The sequence below is a fragment of the Podarcis pityusensis genome (genome assembly GCF_964106645.2).
Source record: "Podarcis pityusensis genome assembly, chromosome: 5".
Classification (NCBI taxonomy): Eukaryota; Metazoa; Chordata; class Lepidosauria; order Squamata; family Lacertidae; genus Podarcis; species Podarcis pityusensis.
In genome coordinates this window covers 27770293-27788060 of record NC_138032.1, presented here as the reverse complement: position 1 = coordinate 27788060, position 17768 = coordinate 27770293, and the positions used below count along the sequence as shown (strand labels likewise).

The window sequence follows — 17768 nt, the reverse complement described above, 5'->3', positions numbered from 1 at the left end:
TTAAAATAATAGTTGATGCAAGTAAATGCTTGGTGTACTTCAGTATTAATTTAAAAAGTCAAAAAATTATCTTAATAAGCAAATTCAAGTTAGCTAAAATAAAAGGAAAGAAGGAAAGGGCAAGGTTATTGCTGCTTCTTTATTCTAAACCTAACTTTACTTGGTGAACTATAAATAAAATGCAAAATGAATCTCTGTCACTTGGATTTTCTTTTTTAAGGTACCTTCTACAGCCAAGAGACAATGGAAATAAGTCGTCCAAAACGGATGATCATGGATCACTTAGACTGAATATATGTTATGCTGAAGACTATGTGCTTCCATCACAGTACTATGCTTCCCTCAGAAACTTGCTGCTAAAGTCATCAGAAGTTGAGGTAACCTGCTTTGGGGACTGTTTAACCATTTAAGAGCATGTTATACCATATCATATTTGCCTCTTGGCCGGTGTCACAATTCTACCTTGCATGGCTGTAAAAGGATACCCAGATTTGTCACTGCAGTCATAATAATAATTATAGATAGATAGATAGATAGATATAGATATAGATATAGATATAGATATAGATATAGATATAGATATATGAAAAATAATACTGTTACTTATAAGTACTTATAATTCTTTTACTTATCTTAGTATGTGTAGTTATAGGTAACACTTACTTTTTAAAAATAGGTAAATACTCTTGTAGAGGTACAGTGTACAATCATGAGAGTATTTAACTATTTTTTTAAAAAGCCACTCCTTGTGTCTTGAAAAGGTGGCATTTCAAAAGCTATTTGATGTTGCTGGCTGAGAATTGCAGTTCAAAGAAAATGTTCTAGGCATGCATAATCCAGGGTGAATTTAGAACATTATACGTCTACATTTTGGAATTGATTCAAATTCTGGTGGTTCTGTTGTCTTTCCATTTGGTACAACTGGTACTTATTTCAGTTATATTTCCCCCCTTTTATAGCCTATTTCTGCTTCTTCTGCTTACATTTTGGCTGAAGTATGTCGAGATAAATATGATGCCATTTTGCCTCTTGTAAGGTTGTTGATACATCATCATAAACTAGTACAATTTATCACTGCAGTGGCAGAGTTAGAATTGACGGATACCCAGTAAGTATTTCATTTTCCCTCTTTTCTTCCTCCTCCCAGTATTGGTGTCCATGACAAGTGCATATTTCTGTAATTTTAAGATGTTTTAAACTGTTTTAAATATTGTGTTTTAATTGTTGTAACCTGCCCCTGGGACCTTGGGGGAAAGGCAGGTATAAATTGTAATAATAGTAAGCGTGTAAAACTTGTAAAATTTGCTGCTCCAAACTACCTTAGCAAAAGGTATCAAACAAGTTGCTTGATGGTAATGCAAAATGCATGCTTGACAGGGGTCCACAAATGAACTTGCCTCTGCTATACATCGGTCCCCAATATACCAAGAAATTTTGTAAACCACTTTGAGGTTTTCTATATTCTATAATCAAGCAGTATAAATTTTATGAAATAAATAAGTAAACTTAAATAAGAACTATAGTAGAACTAAACTGAACTAAAATTCTGGCAAGGTCCATTGATCTCCTGAACCTGAGGAAGGGCAGGGAGTGTCTGCCAGACACTGTTCCCCCTCACTGCCCTATCAGTGTGGAGCACTTGGGAGACTTCTCTGAAGATCAGTATGGCCCCAAAAATAATATGTCACCCCCCCCCCCCCCGGTCTCAGGGTGAACACAGATTTTACTGGTTAATAAGGTTAGCCATAGTTTGTGGAACTCTTATAGTGGAACTCAGGTGGCAGACTAAACTTAGGTGTGTGTCTGTGTGATCCCATTACTGTGGATAACTTGCTGAACCTTCATTATTAGTTGGCTATATTGCTAGCTCTGCTTTGACTCTGAATAAATATCTAGTGATACAGCACAACATTCTACTTGTAGATAGAACCAGAAGAAAGGACAGTTCGTCCTTTTGTCAAATAGGAATGTACTTGTGTAAAGGAATTGACATTTTCAGATGTGTTTTTGAAGATAGGTTTAGGGATGTTTAATTGACAGTTCACTACCAATACTACCAAACTGGTTGAAAAAGAGGTACCTAGGATGATAGGTTTGTGTCTTCTACATTTTAAAAGTTGTTAGCTTTAATCATTGCAGATATCTTTCCTAGTCTTGATTTCTGTCAGTTGTGAATAGGATAGGTGTCTGCTTGGGACAGATTTTTCTTTACAGCTCTATAAGGATGACTTAAAGTTTATAACTAGTTCGGCTTCCAGTAGGCATAGACACCTATTTAATCTTAGTTAGCTAAATATATCGCAGATATTGCAGGTGTTTTAAACTCTGGTTTCTGAATACCATCTGTATATGAGCTAGATTGCTAGAAACTTTTCACAGAAAACTTAGGTTATGATTTATATATTCCTTCCATCTTGAATTCTTAATGATTCATATTGCTTTGCAGGGAAGCAAATACAATCTTCAGAGGGAATTCTTTAGCTACTCGATGCCTAGATGAAATGATGAAAATAGTGGGAAAGCACTACCTGAAAGTTACATTAAAACCAATTCTTGATGAGGTACTGTAACATTATGCATTAAAGTTTACAAAGCTGGTTGGTTAAATATTATTTTTTTGGCACTGCTTCCAGCTTTATTAACCAGTGACTCAGTGCAGAGTTGTTTCTTAGATATCAGCCAGTGAGCACCACAACAAAACTGCACTTTATTAATAAGGACCACATAATACAGTTCCTGCTTGCCACAAAACATCTGCATGGCATGACGGGTTATCGTGACTCTTGTAAAGTGTAGAAGGGTTCCACTAAACATATTATGGGAAATCTCTACAGCTTCCAGACAAGTGTGGTGGCTTTCCATGTGATTGTAATCTGCATGCTGTGTCCCTTAAATGCATATAGTATGCAGACGTGTTTCTCAACAGTAAGAATACTACTGCTAAATGAATGAAGTTGCCTAAGACAACTCATGCCTAAATGTACTGGAAGTGATCTCTTCAGTATCATCCATGTATGTGTACGTGCACCTGTGCCTATGTAGTTCTGATCCTATTCATATAAGTCAGTTACAGGAAGGAAACAGCTGGTGTCTGTTCTTAACAATTTATATACATAAAACTTCTTCATCCGGGCTAGCCTGAAATCCAGTCTCCAGGATCATGAGGGGAGGGGGGTAATAAAGCACTTATTAATTTTACTAGATTGCTACTGTGGGTGCACCTTTTCAGCATATTAAGGAAGATTGGAAGAAAAGAAAAGGAGGGAAATCAAGGTACCTTCCTCCTTGAGGATGCATGGTTTTAAGGTGTGAGTGCAGCCACTAGAAACATAAACATGCAGTGGCCATCTTTTTTTCAAAAGTTTGCAGTATGCCTACAGGCAGCTTCTGGGGAACATTGATGGGTTTTGCCCCTCTTCTTACCTCTGGCTCAGTAAAGGAGAACAGACCTGAATAATGCCCTGTCCTGATATAACTGACTAAAATTTTACTCTTGTTTTCAGATATGTGATAATCCCAAACCTTGCGAAATTGATCCTTTGAAACTGAAAGAAGCTGATAATGTTGAAATACACCAGGTGTGTTTAAGTGATTTTGTTCAGCTTATATTCAAGGACCTAGTGCAGAGGTGGGGAACCTCAGGCCTGGCCCTGAGGCAGCACTCTAAGCCTCTCTGTCTCAACCTCTGGACTCTTCTCGGCTACACCCCTATTGGCCCTGCTTAGTGCTCTCTTTGAGTGTTTTTGCCTGGCTAGAATGTGTTATTGAACTTTGATAATGCCTCTTGCTTTTCTTAATGAAGGACAGAGGTGTGTAAACCAGCCTACTGTATAAAGGTAAAATTTACATTAATTGATTTGTCCATTTGTGCCTCCAGTGTCTCCTACCACTGGCATATGGGACCTAGAAGGTTGCCAGAATGCAGCCTTGGGCTGCAAAAGGTTCCCCACCCCTGAGCTAGTGTATAATCAATTTTTGGAGTGATAAATGTTAGCCATGCTAAACTTCAAAATCAAGCAAAATTGCTTAGAATCTGAGTGTAATTCTTCCACTTGTGTTGACTTCCAGTTACCAATGTTCTCTGTATATGGTAACTTCCATTATGTAGACCTCAGTATAAATAAATACTACTGTAAATTAGTTCATAATTCAGTTCATAATACTGAACATGCACCTTACATTGTTGGGTTCAAAACCTGGACCCATTATGGTAGCCTTGAGAGTTGGTGCTATTAAGTATCAGGTTACTCTTTGTTCAAATAAAAGTATTAGTGAGCTGCAATAAAGATAGAATTTGTAAGCCACTTTGTACCATAAAAATGCTGTTTCTAATTATTAACAGTAAGCATTGGTAGTGATATATGGATTGTCTTTTGGCTAGCTTGTACCATTGGCAGCAGTGAAAGTAGATGTCAGTGCACTTTTCTATTGTGTAACTATGTATACAGGTAACTCGCAACTTATGTGTGTTTTACATGCATAATTTGAACTTTATGCGCTTGGCCGAAAAAAATAAATCAAAAGGGGTGAGCATCTGGCGGGGGGGCATAGGCAATCCCACCTGTCATTGCCACCCCACCTTGGAGATCAGGCAGAGGTAGAGTACAAGTTGCCTTGGGAGAGCATGGGAGGGGAGAGAGTAAGAGTGGCCTTGGAGAACGTGTGCTGTGCTTTTTATGGGGGGGCATTTCCAAGTTTCCACAGGGTTGTTTTGACTATACTCTATTTTGGCTTTACACTCTATATCTCTAGAATGTAACCCTCACATAAGATGTGATTAACCTGTACATATGCCAGTGTGTTTTATTGACCTTTAAAGTATATGATCTACATTTGCCTCTGTTCCCAAAAGATTGCCATTGTTATGCTAGAATGGAGAACTTGTATGTAAAATTTTGTATTAGATTTTTCTTTGACAATAGAATAAAACAGTATGGATTTCTGAAATAATTTGTTTGCCTTCTAGGAAAATCTGCGCTTCTATGTTGACAAAGTATTCAGTACAGTTGTACAGTCAAGTATAAGTTGCCCTAAATTAATGTGTGATGTGTTCTGTTCTCTGAGGCGCTTGGCTGCTGAAAGATTTTCTAGTAAGTGTATTTTTTTAATTAGAAACTTATGTACGACCTCTTGAAGTCCATGGAAGTGTTCTCAAAGAGTTGTCCAGTAGCATTCATAAGGAAACTGAAATGACTAAATTTGCAACTTTACATTTTCAATAGACTTTAAAAATGTTTATTGTAAACATGATCTGCTTTCTGTAAGCTGTGTACGGAGTATATGTATTTGTTAATCTATACTATTTGGCATCAGCAGAACTGCATGGTTGTTATACCAAAGCATCAGTATGAAAAGAGCACAAGATAAAAGACATACAGTATAAGAGAAAAATACAAACACAGATCGTGTTTTAAAATGTTGCATTAGACAACATTTTGAAATACAGCCATGCATCTGTTAGTGTTACTTATTGGTTAAAATGTGTGAAGCTTTGAATAGCAAGTTGAATAGTACGTTGTTATACGTATTCTATATTGAACATACATATACTATACAACATCTCCCCCAACATAAAAAAGGGGAAATAGCCTTCTTGGTATAGAGTAAAATATGTGTTCTCTGAAAACTATTAGAATGTATAATTTATTTGATATAAAATATAAATAGTTGCTTCAATTGTACATAATGATAAATGATGGTTTACATAAGGGATGGGGAACCTGTTCCCTCCAGAATAAGTTGAACTCCTAACTGTAAATGTCTCTTACCATTGGTCATGCTGGCTGGGGCTGATTGGTTTACATTAATGGGCCTTGTGTTTATGAGCTCACCATTCCCTTTTCTCCAGCACAGCTGTGAAGCAAATCAAAGTCTTAACTATGGTTTAAGTAAACAAGCCAACTTCAAATCCTGGCTTGTTTCCATAAAACATAGAGAAGAATTGGTATAGTTTTTAGTTCAGACACAATAATAAGCCATGATTAACTGAAAACAGAAGCAAACCCTTCCAGTTTCCTCTCTGCAATAGTGCTGGAGGAGGGGAGATGGAGCTCACAAGCTCAAGGTTTGTGTACATGACTAAATCATAGTTTAGGTACAACCAGATGTGTTACAGTTCTTATTTGTGCCCAATAACAAATGGCAAAAGCATCTTGCATCATAACCACACTTTCATTTCATCCTACTTGCTAGTTCTTTATTCTGCCAAAGAACAGTACTTCTTTTTCTAACGACATTATCCTGCTAAAGTTTTTCATTGTCTTCATTTCCTACCAACTTGTAATACATCTTACATTTCATGGTTTTTCTCTGCAGATGACCCTCATGTACAATATTCTGCAGTGAGCAGCTTTATATTTCTTCGTTTCTTTGCTGTAGCTGTAGTATCGCCTCATACTTTCCATTTACGACCTCATCATCCCGTAAGTTTTAATAATGTTCTGTCCAAACTCTCTAGGCAAGGTTTGTTAGGAAGATAAATATAGAAATAAGCCTAGCGTTTGCAATGTGAATGGAGAGTTGAACTGTGAGTTTTTAGGCCCCTAGGATATAATTTAAGTAAACTCTAGGTAACTACATAGTCCCTAAGTCCCCACAGTTCTGAGCTATTATCCTGCCTGAATATTAATAATAATAATTGGAAAATTGATATGAGTAGGTAGCTGGCACCCTGATCACTTGTATGGTATATGGTTGCATTTTCTATTGACTTCAAAGTAATCTCAAACAGTGACAGAAAGCCGTAAAAGAGAAGTCTGGGTTACCTTGAAGGGGTGTATGGAAAGCTATATTGTTAATATTCTGGTAATATGTAGAGAATGTTGTTCAGGATGTCAAATGGGACAGTTATAGCTTGGTATAATGTGAAACATTCTATGTAACTTTTCCTACACAGAGATGTTTTCATTGTCGTAAGAACATAGCATAGAAAGTGGCCTCAAAAGCATTGTGCACTGCTCATCTCAAAAAAGAAAATATTCCACAATAATAGCTTTATTTTCTTGGGTTATTGATGCTCATTTGTAGATTGTCTTATAAGAACTTAAAAAGAGCCCTGCTGGTTCAGGCCAAAGGCCCATCTAGATCAGTGTCCTGTTCTCACAGCGACTAACCAGATGCATATGGGAAGCCCATCACAACCCTCTTTCCCATTTGTGAGTCTCAGCAACAGTATTCAAAGGCATCAGTTTTGCAACATTGCTTATGAAGTAGTAGTGGAGTGAACTACCTGGATCTAAGATGTTAAACATATGGAAAAGCTATTAAAAATCAATATACTCTTTATGGCCAGGGGTTGGCAAGGTTTACCTCGCCTGGACCGGTTCAATCCAGCAGAGATCCTTCTGTGGGCCGGATTGCACGTATGCATGAATGCATGTGCCTGCAATTTCCGGCGTCTGTGCAGATGGGATTTCTGGCACCGCAGAAGTGAGTCGCTGTGCCAGTTTAGCGCAGTGCACGGGGACTCGCCGAGTGGGCGGCTCGGGGGCCAGTTAAACGACCCCCGTGGGCTGCTTGTGGCCCATGGTCCTTAGGTTGCCTACCCCTGCTTTATGGCAGTGTACTTCCTTAATTAGAGGATACTGAATAGTACTACGGTACTGAGAGCCAGTGTGGTGTAGTGGTTAAGAGCGGTGGACCCGTAATCTGGTGAACCGGGTTTGCGTCCCCGCTCCTCCACATGCAGCTACTGGGTGACCTTGGGCCAGTCACACTTCTCTGAAGTCTCTCAGCCTCACTCACCTCACAGAGTGTTTGTTGTGGGAGAGGAAGGGAAAGGAGGTTGTTGGCCGCTTTGAGACTCCTTAGGGTAGTGATAAAGCGGGATGTCAAACTCTTCTTCTTCTGTAGCTACTGTTCATGTAATCAGTGACATGTGTTTTCTGGAAAACTTTGAATTGGAAGTTTTTCCTATTCGCGTTGCATAGGCTAACTTGCATCAGAAACATATTCTGATCCTCCAAAGAGTGATTTAACACCCCCCCCCCCATATGCCACAAAGCATTTGACCACAAATATTTGAGGGGAGAAATTAATGCACACTTAATATGTATTGTTATGTAGACATTTTTCCTGCAGTACTTAAAAAGATTTAAAGACAATGTTAGAGTTAATTACCTGTAAAACATTATTTACAACTTTGAAGCTGCCAAGCTTGCCTAATGTTTGCAATTGGCATCCATTCAGTATTACTAATGAACTTATGACAGAAAACATTTTTCCAAAACATTTTCTGCACCACTGCATGTAGTTCCTGGTTCCATGTTCTTGGAGCAATGTCCTTTCTATGCTCCCCACTTCTTACCAGCACACCATGTATCCACTGTACTCATTTTCACCTGTCACTGCTCCCTCCCACTCATACCTCCTCTTAGGATTCTGATCCTTGTTAGCAAAAGAGGAGAGACTTAATTTCATAGAAGTGGCACCGCTGTGCCCTTAGGCAAAACTAAGTAACTATGTGGTTTGGTGAGGTTGAAATACATTCCTTCATGTAGCATCCAGTCGTTATATTGGGGACCATATATCACAATTTCAGAAGGGGCATTAATAGAAATGTCAGATTTAATTCAAGACGCTATTCTGCTACAAAATAAATATTCAGCTAGTTACATGAATTGGAGCAAAACAATATTGCTCAGTCTCTGATTCAAAGATTATGTTAGGGCATAGCCTTTAAATATTCAAATAAGTGAAATGTTTCAGTGTCAGTTTATACAGGTCTGTGTATTGTAAAGTTAGCACAAATGTTTAACATCTTAAGTATGGATATTTATATAAAACACTTAAAGGTTTTCTTGCAATGAACTGGTATATACATCTTTTAAATGCATTTTGATAAATAAATGAAGTAGAATTTCTCTGTGAAACCTTGGCCCCTTTTAAGCAATAAAGTACAGCTCTATTTGCCGGGTGGAGACGTATCAAACTGTAGAACCAGAATCTATAATGTAAGATGTTTCATCTACTAATAGATTGAAACAGTACCTCTCATGAGGGGACTTCTGCTCACTGAAATAATACTCTCATTGCCCAGTAACAGATTTTCACCTGCTCCTCATGCCCTCCCAAACAAATCTCCTCTGAATGATTGAAGACCTTCCAGAACAGTATGGGAGGTGCACAAGGAGCTGCAGGAGCATTGGCAAAAATTATATCCTTCCCCCATGCTGTGCCACTTCTATTAATACGGGCTTCTGCTTGTATCAAAGGCCCTTGTGCTCATGAAAATTTGTTGGAGTCTGCAAAACACTGCTTCATGCTGTGTCCATCTCCATGATGCTTATATGAAAGCTGCCATGTGGCGGCTGTGCAGTAAAGTACTTGATAGATGTTCTTTCATTGTAATACTATTACTTATTTAACAAGATTTATATACAATTTAATCATCAAGTTTCTAAGTGCTTTACATAAAATATAACTTAAAAATAATAGAATCAGATGTTAAAAACAAGGTGACCCAAGATTCAAAATTTAAATCAAATCAGTTTTAAAAATGTTTACATTATAAAATCACATATTAAAATACATGTCACATGTGCATGTCTGGGTTGGCTTGCCTGAAAAAAATTTTTTAGCAGGGACCTAAAACAATACTATGACACCAGTAAAATGGCAACTTTACCTGTTTCTTATATGTTTCTTTTAGGATGCACAGACATCTAGAACATTAACCCTAATATCAAAAGCCATTCAGACACTGGGGAGCTGGGGAAGTTTGTCCAAAAGCAAGCTAGTAAGTACCTGATGATTTATTCTTTTCTTTTGCTTCTGGTATCTTGATTGCTAAGGTTTACTCACTTCCATTTTCTCTCTTTTAGTCAAGCTTCAAGGAGACATTTATGTGTGAATTTTTCAAAATGTTTCAGGAAGAGGCATATATTGAAGCTGTCAAAAAGGTATTTTATATATATATATACACACATTATTTTAGTTAAAGCATGTCTCCATTTTTTTCTTGCGTTCCTCCAAGGATGTCAGGAACTGTACTTGGAGGCTATCCCTTTTGATTCACACAACAGCACTGTGAGGTAGGTTAGATCAATAGATGGACGAATCAATTGCTCACAGCTGGCTAGTGGTTTGAACCCAAATCTTCCTGGTACAAGTCTAATCCTCTGTTTACTGCACAATGCCACCCTGTACCCCTCACATGCACAAATGTTTTGCTAAAGTACAATGGCAACGAAGTTTTTAAGATGCAATATTTTAGATCAAATGTGAAGGTAAAATGCAGAAACAACATCTTAGAACTGTAAATTAACTTTGGTTAGCTTAGAGTTCATGTATATTGATTTTTTGAAAAGCTTCTACAGTTGTGTATGGAAAACAATTCACATTATTTTAACATGTTCTCTTTTAGTTTTTAGATGAGGTATCATCTACTGAAACTAAAGAGCCAAGTGTCATGAGCGAGTCGATTCATCTAAAAGAAGGGTAACTGAAGTACAAAGTACTTTATACTGACAAGTGTTTTGCTTGAATACATTATTTTTGTCATCTCTTTGAACTAGTTCCAGCCTAGAACCTTTGCTTACCTGACTACTTAAGTGCCAACTCTCTCTGAGGCAGTAGCCTACTTACATATGTGCACAATTCCTTGCTCACATTACCATTGTATACAAAATACCCCTTTTTATCAGTACAAGATTCCTGCAAGGAGAGGATAGTTATTGTAGTTAATCACCCTGTAGCGTAAAGGTAAAGGGACCCCTGACCATTAGGTCCAGTCGTGGACGACTCTGGGGTTGCGGCGCTCATCTCGCTTTATTGGCCGAGGGAGCCAGCGTACAGCTTCCGGGTCATGTGGCCAGCATGACTAAGCCGCTTCTGGCAAACCAGCAGCGCACAGAAACTCTGTTTACCTTCCCACTGGAGCGGTACCTATTTATCTACTTGCACTTTGACGTGCTTTCAAACTGCTAGGTTGGCAGGAGCAGGGACTGAGCAACGGGAGCTCATCCCGTCGCGGGGATTCGAATCGCCGACCTTCTGATCAGCAAGTCCTAGGCTCTGTGGTTTAACCCACAGAGCCACCCGCGTCCCCACTTAGCCTTAAATTGATGGTTGGGAAGAACTTGCAGAGCTGCAACAACCACCTTGCATTTTCTTTTTAAAGTGGAATGATGTGAGCAAGTCTGGGAAAGAGAAATAATAAAAATGATTTCTTCATCTTACATCGTGAACTTTGAGGATATTTTTAAAATATTACTATAACAACTATACATAAACGTGCCCTTTATACCATTATAAATATTTATATATTTTTTTTATATATGCTTACTATAAATCGGTATCAGTGGGTAGAATTCAGTGTTCTATGGTGAACATTTTGTCTGCACAAATATTTCAGCTTGCTAGACAGAACTCTCCTCCCTCTGCATGTTGTTCTGGGGTTCTCTTGACCCCAATAAATAATTATAGGAGATGTGGGGAGAGGTGCAGGGGAAGCACAGTGGTTCTGCTGACAGGTTTCATTAGATGAATCCTACCCTTAAACTCAAAATCCAGTGTCTTAAGATATCCTTGCATTATACAAAGGTTAAATGTTTATAATTCAATGTAACATAAAACACCCTTTATTATTGGATATTCAAAGACCTCTTTATACTATCAGTCAAGGACTTCAGTTTTTATTATAAAATATTCTGCTGTTCTCTCCCTTCCTTATATAATATACCAATTTTTTCCATTAGTGCAAATCCCCACATTTTATCAGTTCACTCGCTTACAGTTGGTATCACGTGTAGTCTCAATTTATTTCTGTATATTATTCTTGATGCTGTCAGTATAACCAAATAAATATGTTCTTTTTCCCCCAATCATTAAATAAATAAGAAAAAACAGGATCTTTTTTCTTTTTATAGACTTAAAAATTGTCTTTCTGGATTCTAAATCATATTTATTCCTAATAGTTCTGGGGTTTTTTATTCAACTTTGTATCCTACTAAAGTCTCATATTCAACTATAAATTGTTCAATTTCCGACAAAGAAATGGTGGTCCACTTAGTGTTATAACTATATAACAGACTGAGGGTGAATCCTGACAAGACAGAAGTACTGTTTTGGGGGGACAGGGGACGGGCAGGTGTGTGGGACTCCCTGGTCCTGAATGGACCAGGTGCGTACCTGGGAGTCATTTTGGACTCACAGCTGTCCCTGGAGGCTCAGGTCAATTCTGTGTCCAGGGCAACTGTCTACCAGCTCCACCTGGTACACCGGCTGATACCATACCTGCCTGCAGACTGTCTTGCCAGAGTGATGCATACTCTGGTTATCTCCTGCTTGGACTACTACAATGCGCTCTACGTGGGGCTACCTTTGAAGGTGACTCAGAAACTACAACTAATCCAGAATCCAGCAGCTAGACCGGTGACTGACTGGGAGTAACCTCGGGGACCATATAACACTGGTCCTAAAGGATCTTCATTGGTCCCAGTGTGTTTCTGAACACAATTCAAAGTGTTGCTGCTGACCTTTAAAGCCCTAAACGGCCTTGGCCCAGTATACCTGAAGGAGCATCTCCACCCCCATTCTTCAGCCCAGACACTGAGGTCCTCCTCTGAAGGTCTTCTGCTGGTTCCCTCACTGCAAGAAGTGAAGTTACAGGGAACCAAGCAGAGGGCCTTCTTGGTAGTGGCACCCTCCCTGTTGAACACCCTCCCTGTCGAGATAAAAGAACTACATAACTTTTAGAAGACATCTGAAGGCAGCCCTGTATCCGGAAGTTTTACTGTTTGATGTTTTATTATGTTTTGATATATGCTGTAAGCCACCCAGAGAGGCTGGTGAGACCCAGGCAGTTGGGTGTGGTATAAATAACAAAATTATTATTTTATTATTATTATTTATTATATTGCTTGTAAGGATACGCCGGTCCCCTTACCAAACACAATGCATTCCCTGGAAATTGTTTGTTAGGTGAGCGTTTGTTTAAGGAGTCCACAATTTCCATTGATTCCTATGGGAACATATCTAATTGGAGGATTTGTCCCAACTCTCTTCATGGTTTCTTCCTGAAATTGCTGCAGCCTACCAGTAAAAGACAAACAAGGGAAAAACTGATGAGTTCAGTCTCTCCTGCTCCCTGATTTGTCTGAGCTTGCTTCCTGCATGGTTTCTGCTCCCAAATGGCTACTGCTGGCCACCAAAGCACAAAGTAAGGAAGTTGGCAAACTCTGGATGTTTGGATATCTGAATCTGTGGAGTGGTTTGAGCATAATTGGATAAGTATTTTTTTGCATAATGAGTAGGCAGATTGAAGGACCTGTGTGTAAGTGTAACTGGGAACTCTATGGGAAGCATTTTGAAGGTTTCTGCTTAATAATCCTTTGTATTCTGTTCACAGGGAAATGTATAAAAGAGCACAAGGAAGAACACGTATTGGGAAAAAGAATTTCAAAAAGCGTTGGTTCTGTTTGACAGATAGAGAGCTCACTTACCATAAGCAACAAGGTATTAGTGCTGCTTATTTGCAACTTCAGCATTTTAAGTTACAGGATGTGGTCTATTTATCTGTAGTGCAGACTTTGTTCTTTCGTTATGGTAATTAAAGGAATTCATTAAAACAGAATCCTGTTTTTGTTCAGAGTGGTATAAAGTAGTAAAAATATGTTGTCTTCTATATTTTGAAGGTATTTTTAAATTCCAATTTGTATTTCCAAACCCAGTGCTAGTCTAGAAAAAGAGGTGCCAGAACTCACCATGAATGCCTCCTCCCTTGTTCTCTTATGTTGGCAATGGTGCCCTCCTGAGAGGTGCCAGAACTGTGTTCTTGTGAGTTCTGGCTGAAAAAAAGCCCTATCCAAGCCTGCTTACTTTCTTACCTAACAGAGGCACTTGCATATATGTGTTAACCATAATAGAGTTGGCAGGCGTATGCTTTTTCTACTGCTCTTGCTCCATAGGAAATGAAAAATGGAATGCTAGAGTTCAATTCCAAATTTTACTAAGATTTTGTCTCCAGCATTATTCTAATCAATAGTTTTCTTTTCTATAGTTTGGACCAATTTACTCATTCTTATTTACACAGATAAAGATCCTATTTACACCATTCCAATCAAAAACATCCTTGCAGTGGAAAAGCTTGATGAGAATGCCTTTAACAGGAAAAACGTAAGCTGGATTTAGTTTTGAAATATTAGTTAAGAATACACTTAGTTTTTAAGCTAACTGCTCCACAGGGCATTTGTTCTTGGAAAATAACATTATATTATTATCATATTTACTTGAAATGCCCCCATCTTTTTGAAACATTTATCAACCATATTGTAGATCAGAGCTGAGCAACCTAAACTGGCTGGCAGGTCAAATTCTTATCTCCCCTATCTCTCATTGGCCAAATTTGAGAGCTCCACAGAGCTGCCATCCTGTCAATTAAATGAAATAACAATGACATCAGATGATGATTGTGCAATGCTTTGACACCCTACTGATGAAAAGACTCAAAATTATCATCTTTCTGCTGATGTTGGTGGGGGGCATAATATCTGGCCTGCTTTCTGCAGGGATCAGCTGCATGATCAACTTTCCACACAGAAATCCAGTTGTGGGGCAGCTGAACATGGTTTGAGGAAACTGGCCAAATTGGGACCCATACCAGGTCAAATTTAGCCTGGACAGGCCAGAGGTTCTCCACTCTTGTAGATGGAACTTAACATATAATTGAGGGAAATGCCGTGAAAAGTATCCTGAGTTAATAGATTTAGGACAGGCTTCCTCAGCCTCGGCCCTCCAGATGTTTTTGGTCTACAACTCCCATGATCCCTAGCTAGCAGGACCAGTGGTCAGGGATGATGGGAATTGTAATCTCAAAACATCTGGAGGGCCGAGGTTGAGGAAGCCTGATTTAGGAGGTCTAAATAAGAAATACTGGTTAAGATGTCTAAGCAGGCAATGTGCATCTACTAAACTATGAATTGAAACTCATGAAACTCTATAACATTTGTTATCCCGCAGATAATAAAATTTCTGCTCAAATATCTATCCACCAGCTATACACACACATACACGTGGGGATGGATACATATATCCATATCACGGCCTAGCCAATTGTCCTGGATCCATACTGGACAACATCAAGCTTATAAATAAACTAAAGAACTGGCTTACGTGAAATAGATAATTATTAAAGCCTCGATTAAAAATAGACTTCTAATTTGGAGGGCAAAGGTCCTTAAAGGTAAATGCTTAATTTCAAAATAGTTGAAAAACATTACCCACAAATACTTCGTTCATATATGCAGTCAATACATTACAACTTAACAATGTCCTTATATAGCAAAAGAGTTACCTTAGCTGCTGATAACTTGATACTGTGACAGTAAAATGTATATGCAAATATCATACAACAATGGGGAGGAAATTAATACAGGCAATGGCCATTTTACGCCTGTCCAATATGTGCGCAACCACACAAACATATCCACAACCCAGAAGAGGCCAGAAAAGTGAGTGGGGGTCAAGAATGTAACCCCCACCCAAAATGGTTTTTGTCTGTATAGCAAAAAGTGACCAGTTTATACATTTTTTGAGTCCTGTACTACTTTTAAAGCCGCCATCCAACCAATGTCATCCTTAAGCCCACAGGGCATTAATAAACACAAGGCAGGTTCAATTTGGGGTGCACTTTCTTTCATATTAAGGTTTTTGGTTGAGAATACTGTTTTGATTCTTCCTATTAATGATTATTTTCCAGAAGGAGCTGCTGCTTGAAATATAAGGGGCAGGATCCCGCATAATGTTAGCTCAAGAAGCAGGAGAGTTGCTGTTGTGCAAGCCATTTTGTTGTGAAAGCAGGGTATATGCTATGTTAACACTGTTCAAGCTCTTCTGCCCACCCAAGGCGCCTGTTAGAACCTGCTGTTGCAGTACATGAGGAATGGGGCTTCTGCTAGTCACACGACTGTTGTGCTAGTAGCTGCCACAGTTGAGTCTGTTTCTTGGTTTATGATGTAAGATGGGATGGACAAGAAGAAGGATGTCACGATAAGTAACAATGTGGCTGCCGAGAGAACTAAGCTGATGAAGGGGTGTAGCATTGCAGTCCTGCTACTAAGAAACAGAACAGAAATTTCACAAAATTGCTAAATAAAACAGCAAATGAAGAGAATTTTGTGCTGCTTGTCGTTTGGAGTCCTGTGAATAAACTGTGGGTTGCTGAATAAAAAGGATATTTTCTTTCTCAGATGTTTCAAGTGATACATGCTGAAAAGCCACTCTACGTGCAAGCAAATAATTGTGTGGAGGCTAGTGAGTGGATAGAAGCTCTCTGTAGGAAGAGCAGATACAACGAAAGCAGACTGAGTGTTTATCATCCGTCTGCTTTTTTGAATGGAAACTGGCTTTGCTGTAAGGCTACATCAGAGAACTCAGAAGGTTGCACACCATGCACTGTGTAAGTAACATCTGCAAAGAAAGATGTATACTTGTTTGGAAATAGAAATAAGATTGGTCTCTGCCTATTTTTGCTGGGATTTCAGTCAGTCCCTGGCATGTTTGTTGCCTAAAGGGGCCTCTTAGCAGAATAGTGTGTGTATGTTTAAGGCCGCTTGTCATAATAGTTAACCTAGGATTTGTAGCTAGAGAGATGTGTGCTTCCTATATGATATATTCCAGTCCTTTAGTTCACAGATAGCAGGTGGAAGGAACAGGCAACATTGTAATCGGGAAAATAGATACCACTGATGGCGGGAGCCAGTTGCATGTGTTAAACTGCTTTAGAGAATGGTTTGTAACATACAGTGAAGGGTGGAGATGTATGTATATGTATATAGTTTATAAACTTTTAATTGCAGGGGTGTGCCTAATGACATCCAAATAGAGATTGATGGGGATCGAGAAGCGGAGAGAATCTACTCCCTTTTTGCTATCAACATGCCAAAGCTGCAGAAGATGGAAGGTACAGATATACTAATTCAAGTAGTGCTGACTTCTTAGAAATAGTAGTGTTGGAGGAAAAAAACATTCTTTAGTAAATTGTTAAGTTTATGAGAATTGGTTATAGAACAAGTGGCAAATAGATTTCTTTTGTGTCCAGTAAAGTAGTTTTCTTTCTTAATTATTTTTTTAAAAAAACATTTTCTGTTACATATGCTTCTGCTTCTGAACACGTAGAAGAATACAGGTTTTGTTTAATAAAAATTAAGGCCTCCCTAATACTGTTGCTTGTATGTACTTATTTTTAGAGGCTTGTGAAAGTATAGCAGTCTATCAAGGTCCGCGGAAGGAACCGGATGACTATTCTAATTTCAAAATTGAGGACTCAGTAGCAACTTTTCAAACACTTAAGCAAATAATATCTGTTGTAGAAAAATTGGATGAGCATCATGACAGACATGGGAAGAAAAGATCATCTAGTGCTAAATATGGCAGTGAGTAAGTATTGTAGGTACTTCTACCTTTAGGGTTGATCTGTCTCTTGACAAACCAAATGTACTCTGAAATATCACCCAATTTTTTTTCTCAAGGTAAACCATGCAAATTAGCTCTGCTTCTGAGAAATAGTTGACTCAAACCCAGACACATTACTATTACACATCTCCATATTTAGCATAAATAAGCTGTATCAATTATGCTATTCTTGGTTACTGTAGAAACAGTAAAATGTGGACTGGCCAAGGTAATTGTTAGGTGGATTTGTGGCTGGCTTGCTGACCAAACCAAGAGTGCTCACTAACGGTTCCTCATCCTGGAAAAAAGTGACAAATGGAAGGGTTCCATCCTGGGCCTGTTGTTGTTCAACGTCTTTATAAATGACTTGGATAAAG

The 17768-nt window shown here is 38.6% G+C and overlaps 1 protein-coding gene across 1 annotated transcript in view; it reads left to right on the top strand.

The window, feature by feature from the left end:
- RASA2 (RAS p21 protein activator 2) overlaps window positions 1-17768 on the top strand; it is a 46301-nt gene that overhangs the window by 21257 nt on the left and 7276 nt on the right. The window contains exons 10-23 of the mRNA XM_081007872.1: window positions 221-377; window positions 960-1108; window positions 2447-2561; window positions 3504-3578; window positions 4967-5090; window positions 6316-6422; window positions 9650-9736; window positions 9822-9899; window positions 10364-10437; window positions 13349-13455; window positions 14033-14115; window positions 16188-16396; window positions 16797-16900; window positions 17187-17376. Of these exons, the coding sequence (XP_080863998.1) occupies window positions 221-377; window positions 960-1108; window positions 2447-2561; window positions 3504-3578; window positions 4967-5090; window positions 6316-6422; window positions 9650-9736; window positions 9822-9899; window positions 10364-10437; window positions 13349-13455; window positions 14033-14115; window positions 16188-16396; window positions 16797-16900; window positions 17187-17376 (1659 nt within the window). The remainder of the gene's footprint in view (window positions 1-220; window positions 378-959; window positions 1109-2446; window positions 2562-3503; window positions 3579-4966; window positions 5091-6315; window positions 6423-9649; window positions 9737-9821; window positions 9900-10363; window positions 10438-13348; window positions 13456-14032; window positions 14116-16187; window positions 16397-16796; window positions 16901-17186; window positions 17377-17768) is intronic.